Source organism: Sinocyclocheilus rhinocerous, unplaced genomic scaffold (assembly GCF_001515625.1).
Source record: "Sinocyclocheilus rhinocerous isolate Xijiao unplaced genomic scaffold, SAMN03320098_v1.1 scaffold1168, whole genome shotgun sequence".
NCBI classification, from domain to species: Eukaryota; Metazoa; Chordata; class Actinopteri; order Cypriniformes; family Cyprinidae; genus Sinocyclocheilus; species Sinocyclocheilus rhinocerous.
Window position 1 is genome coordinate 1,365,763 of NW_015650373.1, and position 13,370 is coordinate 1,379,132.

General features: G+C 36.3%; 2 protein-coding genes across 2 annotated transcripts; both read left to right on the plus strand.

Annotated features, from left to right (window-relative positions):
- Positions 1–418: 418 nt before the first annotated feature.
- Positions 419–4,439, plus strand: LOC107711984 (ATP synthase F(0) complex subunit B1, mitochondrial-like). The gene is made up of 7 exons (XM_016517096.1): positions 419–537; positions 1,344–1,380; positions 1,509–1,654; positions 2,071–2,234; positions 2,397–2,522; positions 2,708–2,887; positions 4,282–4,439. Exons 1-7 carry the CDS (start codon positions 510–512, stop codon positions 4,357–4,359), a joined length of 759 nt encoding a protein of 252 aa, XP_016372582.1. The 5' UTR covers positions 419–509; the 3' UTR covers positions 4,360–4,439.
- A 1,722-nt stretch (positions 4,440–6,161) lies between these two features.
- LOC107711925 (epidermal growth factor receptor kinase substrate 8-like protein 3) lies at positions 6,162–12,581 on the plus strand (the record flags this gene model as incomplete). The annotated part of the gene is made up of 18 exons (XM_016517016.1): positions 6,162–6,237; positions 6,314–6,378; positions 6,711–6,869; positions 6,999–7,148; positions 7,338–7,426; positions 7,704–7,828; positions 8,224–8,339; positions 8,445–8,562; positions 8,700–8,770; positions 8,901–8,975; positions 9,575–9,720; positions 9,811–9,982; positions 10,128–10,159; positions 10,334–10,430; positions 11,047–11,151; positions 11,451–11,539; positions 12,161–12,293; positions 12,400–12,581. Coding segments are annotated over 18 exons (1,860 nt in total), but the record flags the coding sequence as incomplete, so codon positions are not given.
- Between the last annotated feature and the right edge of the window lie 789 nt (positions 12,582–13,370).

Below are 13,370 nucleotides of genomic sequence, written 5' to 3' on the forward strand. Positions count from 1 at the left end.
TTTGAGCTGAAGAAAGAAATAAAATAAACAGCAAATTGAAGTTTGAAGTGGATGTAGAAACAGACTTTACAACAAGTAAAGTTTAAAATAGAAGATTGTTAGGCTGTAAATCGGCTTATGTTCAGTGTAGCCTACTGTACATTTTAATATTAGGCAAACTCCCATTGCATCTCAACAAGAATCAAAATGAACAGTGTTTATCTATATTAAGACTTATTTAAATGCTTATTGATATCAATTATCATCATTAGTACGTTCAAATATTTATGTTAGCAACAACTTGCAAGTGTCAACGTGAACGTTTCCTTTATTGTTTTTATGGTGAACTGGCGCCACCTGCTGGCTCCCTTTCATAGTGCAGCAGAGTTTCCCGGACGTGACAGATCGCTGGTTTTTGGAACATCTCGCGATATTTGAGGCGAGAGTTCCTCATCCTTGGTCTAGAAGGGTACAGAGAGCCCGGTACAGAGACGTTTCGGCCAGGGATCCTGACATTCACCCGTTAAAACATGTTATCGAGACTGGTGCTCGTTTCAGGTGGGTGATTTATCCAATGAAAGCCACACTAACTCTTCGCGTTGATCGTGTGGATTAAATAGACGGTTTTATGAGGGAATGTGCAGTTGAAGGGTAAAATTAGGCCGCACGGTGTGAATGACCGCACAGGAACCTGCAGAGAAACGTGTTTATCTGCTCTAATGAATGTATGTTATAATTCTAATTGCGTATTAAATGCAATGAAGTACAGGTTTATGCTCATACAGGCGTTGCTCTGTGAGAATAATCGTGGAGTTTTGTGCTTTCAATATGTCCTTGTTTTGAGTTGTTTAGCTGTTAGCTGAGAGCTAGTGCCACATTCAAACTTTACCATTTATATTAGGTGCGTATTAATTTACATTTTCATATAAAATAACATTTACTGAATGTGCATTCAGGAGTGCAAATTATCAAATTGTTTTTAATTCACTTTATTTCCTAACCTGATTATTGACAGCTTGTAACCATAGACTAACTTGTGTTATGTATGCAATGACGTGCTTTTTATTATATTTGCACAATGGACCAAAATCATATAAAAAAAAAATAAAAGCAATGTGAGTTTTTTTAATAGGATGTTAATTCTATTGAACTAATGTCATGTACAGAGCAGCTTTTAGACGTGACAGCTGCAAAAGATTCATTCATTTAATTTGTTTTAAACTAATCGTTGATTCTTTTGATGAAATCACAGTTGCACTTAATAAAACAGAATTACAAGCAGTAATGAAAGGTGTCAGTCTTTAAACGATTGACATTGAGATTTTCAGTCCTTTTCTAACTGCTCTGTTTTCTGTTTCTTGTAGGTCATACCCTGAAAAACAGCGGGTCCTTTGGTGCTTGGTATGTAAAATCTTTCATTCTTGTGGTCAGTGCTGTGTATGTCAGTCTGGGGTTGAAGAGAACTGGAAAACAAATGACAATCAATGACATCCATAAATCTCTAACTCTGTGCCTCTTTTACTCCTTAGCCTAGTTCAGGCCTCTCGTTCCTTTCATCAGTCCTCCCAGAGTCGTGCACCTGTTCCCCCTCTGCCCGAGAAGGGAGGAAAGGTCCGACATGGCATCTTCCCAGAGGAGCTTTTCACACTGCTGTATCCCAAGACCGGTGTGACAGGTCAGTTTGTCATCTTTATTGCCTCCTTTCCTAGTGTTTCCCAGTTATCCAGGTTCCTGTTAATCTTTTAAATGAAAAGTTCACTCTAAAATAGAAATTATTGAAAAATATTTATGCAGAAGTTTACCATGCAACAACAGTTCACAGAGATTAGGTCTATCATGTCTCAGAATGAACAAATTCACTTGTTGTTTTGCTAACTGCATATCACAATTCCGTTTTAGTTAGATGAGTAGTGCAGTCCTACCTCACGGTAGCTTTATGTGATTAGCAGATTGATAATAACATTGTTATTCACTAATAATCTCTTCATCCAAAAGAGCTGTGTAAAAATTATTTTCTTATAACAGCGAGCGAGAGCCAGTACATTGATGCACAGGTTTGTTTGTGTCAGTGGTGTTCTCTTCTGTTTGCAGGGCCTTATATGCTGGGCACTGGTCTGCTCCTGTACATGCTGTCTAAGGAAATCTACGTAATCAATCACGAGACGTTTGCTGCTGCGTCAATCGGTGCGGTGATCATTTACGGCGTCAAAAAGTTTGGGCCCAGTGTGGCCACCTTCGCTGATAAAATCAATGAGGTGCAGAAAGTGTTTTGTATTCAACAGAAATGTCACATGTGAAGTTGTATTGAGAGTGGAATAGTATCTGCTGATAAATTTGATGTTGTGAACAATTACCCCAAATGACTGTAACTAAGGGATTTGTTTGACTAATATTTGGTTCTCTCTCTTCCTCTGCAGGATAAAGTGGCAGAGGCTCAGGAAGTGAAGGATCAGGCCATGGCTAGCCTAGCTCAAGGCATTGAGGATGAGAAGAAGGAGCAGTGGAGAGTAGAAGGAAGATGCATGCTCTTTGATGCCAAGAGGGTGAGGAGGACAGAATAGCCAAATACTGTGATATTTTTCCAGTGACAGATCATCTGCCTTCATTTACTATCGATAAATACACAAATCCACACTTGTTTACATTTAAATTTGGAATTATTTACAGATAACTTTTAGAATGGCACTAAGTCTAGTTTTGTGACGCTCCTCTTCCCATCTTCCATCAGAACAATGTGGCTATGCTGCTGGAGACCAATTACAGGGAGCGGCTGCACATGGTGACCAATGAGGTGAAGAAGAGGCTGGACTACCAGGTGGAGCTTCAGAACCTGCACCGCCGCATGGAGCAAGAGCACATGGTGAACTGGGTTGAACAGAGCGTCATCAAGAGCATCACCCCACAGCAGGTACAGGGAATATGGTCACTCCATTGACACTTCACTGTATTCATATTATACACAGGAAGCATTTGCTCAAGGTGGATAGTGTTGTTTTTCCAGAGAAGAAGCTTATGCTACATAATATTCGCAAGTATGGTAATTACAGACCTTTTATTTGAGTTTCTCTAATTATTACTATTTTCATTTAGTGTAAACAGTAATATTACAGAGAAAATTGTCTTATGTTCTTTTTTTTCAGAATCATTTGAGCATTTCTGTGGCCAGTTGCATAAAATGCTTAGACTAGTCTTACAAGTTTATCTGTTGGTAACTGCTTGTTGGTCAGACTAGTTCTTAAGACAGTCTTAACATAGAGACTAAGTTTATGCAACTGACCACTGGTCAACCACAAATGCGTCCAAATATAAATGTTGCTTTAGTCCAGAATCTATATACATTAGTCATTTTTAGCTTGGCCTCTAGGTGGAGACTTAGTATTCAACACTTCTTCAGCAGTTATAGTAATGGTGTAATTGCTAAGATGATATGTGGGCAGAAGATTTTGATGGAATGGTGTGTTGTTTTTCCAGAGAAGAAGCTTATGCTGCATAATATTCGCAAGTATGATAATTACAGACCTTTTATTTGAGTTTCTCTAATTATTAACTATTTTCATTTAGTGTAAACAGTAATATTACAGAGAAAATTGTCTTATGTTCTTTTTTTTCAGAATCATTTGAGCATTTCTGTGGCCAGTTGCATAAAATGCTTAGACTAGTCTTACAAGTTTATCTGTTGGTAACTGCTTGTTGGTCAGACTAGTTCTTAAGACAGTCTTAACATAGAGACTAAGTTTATGCAACTGACCACTGGTCAACCACAAATGCGTCCAAATATAAATGTTGCTTTAGTCCAGAATCTATATACATTAGTCATTTTTAGCTTGGCCTCTAGGTGGAGACTTAGTATTCAACACTTCTTCAGCAGTTATAGTAATGGTGTAATTGCTAAGATGATATGTGGGCAGAAGATTTTGATGGAATGGTGTCTTTTCAAGGTCTAAACATGTCAAATTAATGTTGTTCTTTAGCTAATTTAGGTTGCACTTTATTTTAAAGTATCAATAGCTGTGTAATTATGCAGTAACAGAATAATGATAAATATACTACAGAGTTTGGTTTAGGGTTAGTTGATTGTAATTATGCATAATTTGCTGTTATTACTGTAGTAACTAACATGCATAACAATGGCACTGTAAAACAGGGTTATCCTAATTTAGACCAACTTTACCCATTTATGTGTACTACACATAATGTACACCTGTACTACAAAATAATTGTTCTGATACTGTTATTACCGTTTTTGTATTTTCTTTTTTTACTGTTATCTCTACAATCTCAATTTTTGTTTGTGTCTTTCAGGAGAAGGAAAGCATCGCCAAGTGCATTGCAGATCTGAAGGTCCTGGCCAAGACCACTCAGGCTCAGGCTACAGTATAGGTCTCTATCAATGTCCACACTAAAGCCTCTTGTTTTCATTCTAAATGAACCCTTTCCTCATGAACATGACAGTCTGGCAGTGTCGTTTATTTCAGTTTGTTTTTGTTTAGTGTCTGGTCTATTTTCAGAGTTGTCTGGTCTAAGTTCATTTTAGTTTTTATTTAAGTTGTATTTTAGGACTGCCAAAGCCAATGCGCTAATTGATATCATTTGAATTGTTTAATGGCGGTAGATATTGCTGTCTAGTAGCATTTTCACATTTCACAATTTTTTTTTTTTAAGGTTTCAAGCTTTATAATATACGTATATATATATCTAAAATTAACATTTGGCCATTTTTTTTTCATTGTTAGTGTTGACATCTGGTGTGGAAGAAGTTGACTTTGTTGTTTGTTGTGGCAAAAACAATTATTAACAAATAGCATCACAGTGTAAGAGACAAGGAATCAAATTATATTTAAGGAAAGAAGTTTATTTTCCTTAAAGAGGTATGTTCACAATGTTTCAGCAGCTACCCTGAAACACAACAGACCTAAAATCACACTGAAAACAGACAGCCTTATTATACTGTTATCACCCCCCACTTCTTACAAGGTTCCTTCTCTGTAAATTTAAAAAACAATGGTCCTTCTAACCCCCTGGGCTTTTATTATCTTCACATCTGTGAGGTCAACAACCCCTCTGTCTTTCCTGCACTAAAGAGTTCAAAGGCTCTTTCTGATCATTTGTTTTTACTGTGTGTTTGTGTGCCTTCACACCCGTGAGGCCAAAGGTCTTTATTTATGACTAACCCCTCTGTCTTTCCTGATTAAATTACCCGCACTAAAGACTTCAAAGGCTCTCTGTTTTACTGTGTGATGTCTTTGTTGCATTCCAGGAGACATATATATAAAACATTAATTTTCCTACAACAATTCCTCCTCTTTATCATTCTCTGATAAACGATTTGGATTCATTAACATTAGTTTTGATTATAACAACTTAAAAACACGCTTGTTTCTAATTCTAAGCAAACTCATACATGATTATAATTGTTTCAAGTCATTTCATCACAGTTATACTCCTCATGTCTGACTTTCGTATACCTGATCATTCTTCACATTTCTGTGTAAATGTCATCACTCTCGTCACTCTCATAATCATCACATTTGTGTTCACTATCTATCGGATAAGCGGTCAGTTTTACTGCTTGTATGGGCGTCCCAGCCCTGACCAATCTCTGTACTGAGCTGGAAATACACCTCATAATGCATGGCAAGCAAAACAGAATCAGAATTCCTATCACTACAATTGGCAGAACAGTTTGAATTATCCTAAGAAAGTAAATAAGAAAGAGTAAAACATTATTTTTCCTACAACATGTTACTTTCAAACAAAAAAGGACCCTCTGAAAACTTTTCCAATAAAGTTTAGACACCCAGAATTCTTTAGAATCATGATATGGTGTAGTATTTCTCTGAAATTACAGAAATAGCCAAGCTAGTTTATCAGAAGTGGATGTCCACATTCTTTATGGTAGTATCCTGCATGTTGCAATAACACTGAGTTAACTGTTTTTTGTTGTTAAGAATAGTTCAGTTTAGAACAAACTGAGAACAGATAATATTCGAAATAACAAGAAATATAGTGATGTTACTGATTACATTTAGGGGTCATAGTCATTTATTGACAATCTGTTAACTATCAAAATTATTATTCTGATAATTATTATTTATTAATTATTTACAATTAAATTATTAAAACGATTATATATATATATATATATATATATATATATACACAGACATATTGTGTTGTGATTATATTATAGAGGCTTCTCACCTGAGCCGCTATCCCAGGGCTCTGGCATGTCTCGTCCTAGTGCCAAATCCATCTACAGTAAGTACAAAACCCATTTAAATAACATATCCTAAAAATAATGTACCATAATTATAACTTGACTTCAATGCTTTAGTGCAAAGGAAGCAGTATGCAGAATCAATCAGCAGACAACAAGACAACTTTCAGTACAGAGTAGAGGTAAGATTGAATCCATGTGTTTGTTAACTATACTTATTAACTAATAATTTTGAATTGTTTATTTGTGCTGACTGCATGTTACTGATGCATAATCTTAATCTGTTAGCACAAAGCCAACACCCACTTCACTAATGTGTGTTATACAATATAACAGACAACCAACGCTTATCTAACATGCACTGTAGAGATTTCGATTTCCACACAAACTGAACTGGAAAATGTGATGACGTAGCAAGGCTGAATTTCACAAATCCCTCTATAACAATAGCTTCTGTGTGATTCATATGTGATCATAAAACAATATAAAATCTAATTCTCTTTCTGTTCCCTAGCACCTGTTCACCTGTGTGTTAGATGGCAGAGAGGTGAGCAGCATTGATGACTGTGTGAACAGGTTGAAGAATATGGACAGTAAAGGGAAAGTGTGGGGTCAGGACATGATCATGCAGGTTCAGGCGAACCAGCTACAGCTGTGTGACATAGAGACCAAGGTCAGGTGCACACTTAATGCTCAAATACTCTAATCTGAGCAAATAGTTTGCCTTTTTAAATGGTTACATTACACAACAGTTAGTTCCGGTACTAACATTACACTCTTCCTCTGTTTCCTGGAATTGTAGGAGTTTTTGGAGTCTGTGCACTTGAGTAGCATCAGAGTGGCGAGAGCTGTTCTGGACAGTTGTGTGTATGACTCCCTTCTCATTATCTCAGTTCAGGATCCTAGCCAGAGAGCTCCACAGGCCTTCCTGTTCCAGTGTGAGGAGATTGGGGTGAGGAACAACACTCTGCTGTGTAGCCAAGAATGTTAGATTCATCCAAGGGTAGATAGTGGTGCATCTGCACAGTATAAATCTGTCTTAATATATCTTGTGGATTGATGTGGGAGTTTCCATTCCACTCCCTCTGTCAGTGTCCTTATTGATTTTTATAAAGGTATCTGTGGTGTTTTAAATCGCTAGGCTCAGGAGGTGGCAAATGATCTGGAAAAGGCAATACAGCAAGGAGGGGATGCCACACCACTGTTTAAAGAACCACAGATGGACATCAGGTCAGCTGCTGCCTCACAAAGTGTTGTACTGAGAATCAAGCATCAACTTTTTCCCTTTAAATGTGCTAAAATGTAATTTTCTAAATGGACATTATTGATTATTTAGGATAATAAATTAAATATATAATTTTTAAAAATGCTTTTGCTACAAATCCGTATTAAGTGAGCTACTCAAATGATCTAAATAACAAAGATCTATTATTTATTTTTTCTCTTACACTACAACCTCAATTTTTATCAGTGCTGTACTGACAGTGATATATTTTCTATTTCTTAGGAGCCATTTGGAAAGCATCATTGGTCGGGGTTATCCAGGGAGCATGAAGAGACCAGTTCTCATGCAGTCAAACCCTCCTCCCCCAGAATTCCCACCTCCTCAGTACAACAACTATGAAGACTATGGTGACCACTTGAAGAGTTAATTTCACTAAGAAAAATACACTTTTAAATAACCTAATCATAGACATGATTATAAACAACTAAATAAAAAAATAGTAAAATGGTAAAACATAAAATAGTAAAAATATTAAAAATAGTCACACTTGTGATCTTCGCAGTCAAAAATGTTCACCATAGGAACTGAATGGGAAATACAAAAATACAGAGCTATTATTGGTATATATGTAATACCATGGTATTACATATCAAATTCTTTATTTCTCTCAATATAACAGGATATATATATATATATATATATATACATGCATACACCAGAGGATTGTGCTCACCCACTAATGTATCATGTCAGAACAAATTTCTTTTTGTAAGTAATAGATCTTTTATAATTCTTTTCCCAGATGACAGACGGCCTTCACCCACTATGCCATTCCCCAGAGATGAAGCCCCTAACAGGCCAATGCAGTCCGAGCAAGAGCAGACTCAACCTCCATTCAGTGATGTAGAGAGAGATTCGGTTGGTTGTTTTTACTGACAATTTTATCACACGATATACTATTATCCATTCATTCATGAATCAATTTATTGACATTTCCTCTATTCATTTTATCATTCTCTACAGGAGATTTTTAACCATGTAGCGGCCGACATTGAGATCTTCACATATAAAGTTGGCTCAGCTTTGCCAGAAGATGATGGAAGCAAGAAAAAGAAAAAGAAAAATGCTGCAAAACAATTTGGTGAAAAATTAACACACAGCACTCGTTTTAATAATTACATTTTTTTATTTAATTATTTTTTCCCCCTAAAGGATGTAATGTAAAAAAAATCAACAAGATTTCAACATGACATTTTTTTTTATTATTTTTAATTATAGTTGCAAGTATGCCCCCTGTGGAGGAGTACATATCCTGTCTGCAGAAAATAAAGTATGGCTTTAACCTTCTGGTAAGTTATATAAATGTAATTTTTATGATTGTTCCTAACACTACCATTTGTATAATTTTTTCAGTAGTCTCATTAAATGAATTTTCAATAAAAAGCTCACCATTTTCATACTCATCTCTACTTGTGACAGGGGAAGCTGGATGGTCACCTAAAAAATCCTCCTGCTTCTGATTTGGTTCACAGTCTCTTTTCTTCCCTTGCCTTTGTAAGTATCTGTTTGTGCAGTTTGTTTGCATTGCAGTCACATTTCATATATATTTTTTTCCATTATGCAATGAAAATAGCTGTTATACACCTGAAACTTCAGATGGTGAGTCAGTAGGACCCACCTGACTTGTTACCTATTTACAAAAGCGTAGCAATGTATAAGAAAGTATAAGAAAGTTGTATAAGCATGTACAGTTTTGTATTAGGCATCTATGGTTCCATGAAGAACATTTAACATCCATGGAACCTTTCCGTTACACAGAAGGTTCTTTATAGTGGACAAAGGTTCTTTCGATTTTTACAGTGTTATTTACACTAAGAAAATTGGTTCTTTTAAGAACTGTTCACTGAAAGGTTGTTTGGGGAACCCAAAATGGTTCTTCTATGGTATCGCAACAGAAGGTTCCAAAAGTTCCCCCTTTTTGAACTTTTATTTTCAAGAGTGTACTGTCTGTCCAGAGAAAATTCTTTACTTTTGATGATTTAGTCACTTGTTCACCACTGAAACTTTACAACATATCACAAGGTTAAAGGTCAGGAGATGCACCATATAACCCCTCATCACACTCCGTTCCTGAATGTTTCTTCATGCTTCAGATGGTGAGTCAGTATCCTCCCAACATCCCTCCCACAGTGCTGAGTCCACTGCTCACAGAAAAAGCCCTGCATCTCCTGGGAAGATGCGTCACACCAAATGAGGACGTACTGTGGGGCAGTTTGGGTGACGCATGGAGCATCCCAAGGTCTTCTATTCTACAAAAAAAAATTCCTCACAGATTAGCAAACAAAGGAGAAAAACTCATACATTTTCTGTATTTGTTTTTTCCAATCAGATCCAAATGGCCAAACGGGAATCAGATCCCTCCGTATTATCCCGAATTTTACGACTGTTGGCAGCCCCTTCCGCCTGGTCCATCCCTGTCCCCTCCCAGCAGCAGGCAGCTGTCACGGAGCAACAGCGAACGCTTCCCACCCAGGAACGCCATGCAGAGGTCACCTGAACAGGTAAAATCTCTCAGAGGGCAAACTTCAGCTTAGTGATCTAAGCATGAGGATGTCATAAAATACGTCAGGTGTTTGACATATACATCTTAATCTAAGGTATAATAAAGTGAAATGAGTACAAATTACTGTTTAACCTCTCTTCCAGGACAACAGAGCCTGGAACACACCACCCATGCGGTGAGACATATCATGTGAACTCTCTTCGAAATACCCAAATATATAGGCAGTTGTGACAGCAATATAAAACAAAGTTTATTGAACTTTAAAAGTACATAGCCTTTAATGGACACTAAAGAATTTAAGAGGTAAGTTTCAAATCAAGTCTAGTAACACTTTTGTCTTATTTTATAGCAGGTCAGCTGAGCTGCCGCTCTACATGAGGGTGATCTATGACTTCATGGCAAGAAACAGTCAGGAACTGAGTGTGATGCAGGGTGACATGGTACAGGTAATCACCTGACCTTTAACCTCTTGATATGTAAACACACCCCACACAAAGGAAATTGTGCAACTTCAGGGGTGAACAAGTGACTAAATCAATATAACAAGTGACTAAATCAATAACGAATTTTGGTAACACTTTACAGTTAAGGTCCCATTAATTAATGTTAGTTAAAACATTAGTTTTAGTTAGTTCATGTCCAACAATTACAACTTTTGATTTTAATAATTTCTGTAAATGTTGAGCATAAAGTAATGAAGAAAAAGCATTTATTAATCTTGATTCATTTGAACTAAAGTAGTAACTAATTATAACAAGTTTGATCTTTTTTCTGTGTGCAGAAAATGCATACAGTTTGTGCTTATACACTGCTATGCTTATGTAAATAGATAACCGACAAGTCCGGGCAATGGTGGAAAGTGAAAAATAGTTCCAACAATTACAACTTTTGATGTTAATAATTTTTGTAAATGTTGAGCATAAAGTAATGAAGAAAAAGCATTTATTAATCTTGATTCATTTTAACTAAAGTAGTAACTAATTATAACAAGTTTGATCTTTTTTCTGTGTGCAGAAAATGCATACAGTTTGTGCTTATACACTGCTATGCTTATGTAAATAGATAACCGACAAGTCCGGGCAATGGTGGAAAGTGAAAAATAGTCGTAATGAGGACGGTTATGTGCCTCAGAATGTTCTAGAGCCTGTTGATGGACAAAGGCCAACAGTAAGTCATGGCCAATGCATACATTTTCTTTCAACAAATTAATTTTTTACAAACTTGCTCTACATTTTTCTTTAAAAACAATCATTTCAACAATGTATTAAGGACATACTAAACAATGGCTTCATTCTGATTTTTAAACATCAGCTGTATGAACACCAAAAAACTGGTCGGTCAATGTATGGCACCCAGTTTTTCATCACTGTTTGGTCAGGACATGTATTATGTATATTTAACCAGCTAATTGATTTTTGCTATACACAATTCATTGTTTTATGAATTTTGCACCTCTGTATTTTCAGCTAAATATGAGAGGACCTCCATCTCTAGATATGAATTCTAGGCCTGAGGAAGTTAAAGCCTGGTTACAGTACAAAGGCTTTTCTAAAATGTAAGAAACCAGTTCTATCATCTTTAATTTTATCTTTAAATTGAAAAGTGAAGTGACGTGTGGTGACCCATACTCGGAATTTGTGCTCTGCATTTAACCCATCCAAGTGCACACACACACCCGAAGCAGTGGGCAGTCATATTGCTGCGGCACCCAGGGAGCAGTTAGGGGTTTGGTGCCTTGCTCAAGGGTCTCAGTCAATACTTGCTCAATACCTCAGTCGTGGTATTGAAGGTGGAAGAGAGCGCTGGTTATTCACTCCCCCCACCTACAATCCCTGCCGGACCAGAGACTCAAACTCGCAACCTTTGGGTTACAAGTCCAACTTTCTTAACCATTAGGCCACGACTGCCCTAAAATACAGTCAAACCTACAAAAAAGTGCACTCAAAAAGTGTCATTAAATTATTACATTTTGCAGACCTTTTCTGTATTTTTGACTGTGGATGTATTGGTCTTGGCACTTAATTAGCTGGAAGAGCACATTGAGTGCACTGATTCTTTAAACTACACCAAAATGTAGTTCTGACATTATTATACACAACAGAAATAGCTTGTTACTAATACAGTAACATGCTCCAAAAAGTTATTTATTAACTTGATTCATAATCTATTTGTGTAGGACAGTCCAGACTCTTGGCGTGTTTAATGGAGCAATGTTGCTGGGAATGAAACGGGATGATATCAGAGCAATATGTCCTGAGGAAGGAGGTCGAGTCTTCTTCCAACTGCAGAGTGTCAGATCCACCATTGCAGTGAGTGATGCAGCTCTATCTGTTTAAAGTAAACTCACGCCTTGTACAAATTCTGTTATTTATGAAGCACTTTTCATTGTGGATTTCATTTTCATTTCTTTTGCAGCTTGCCAGTGAGGCTGAATACAGTCAGTATGGTGGCCGCTGATAAGCTGAGGAAATCGGTGCATTTTGATATCAAGAATCTGAACGTGTCTGGACCCGAATGAACAAGAACTATTCAGTAAAAACCTCAACATTTCCATTCATTAGACAGTTCACAGTTATTATATTACTCTTCACAGATGCAAATGATGTATACATTTAATGCATTCATTTTATTTATTTGGTTGTTCGCAACACATTAGTAGCCAATTTGGTTGACTAATTGTCTTTTTTTGCCTCAGTAAAAAAGTTTATTGGTCTTACAATAATCTTTTGATTTTGGGGTTAAATAATCATGAAATATAGCTAACTTCTGCTGCTGTAAATGTTTTTCTTACTCTTGAAATAATTAACTTATGGTCAAGATATCACACTGTATAATTAATATCCTTATTCGCATATTTAAGATATGGGCAACACTAATAAGCATCGAAAGAGAAAAAAAATACAGGACGAGGCTTGATTTTTACGCATCTTCTCATCATGTCTAGCTTGCAGCAGACTGACAGATGGGGGATGGTTAAGAATGTTCGTTTTTGTGCTTGTTTTTTAAATTATAATAATTAAGTGCATGGAAAAATCATTATAATAAACACTGCAATATTCCATGAAAAACAAAAATTGGCAATTTCACTTTCATGATGTCTTTAAATCTTCAGAAACATACAGTAAATAAAGGGCACTTCAAAAACCAAGATGATACACTTATTTAACCAAAAAAAAAAACAGTGGAAAGTGTAATGTTGGACATTTCATTCACTTATCTGTAACAGCTCACTGCCTACTTTTTCTAGAAACTATGTTGTATTCAGAATGCTGAATTTTTCATTAATATGTTGATTCTGGGTAAATTCTTTATCCATAAATTTGGGTAATTAATATAATGTAATGTAATAATATGATGTAGGCTAAAGTGTATGAAGACAAAATCTT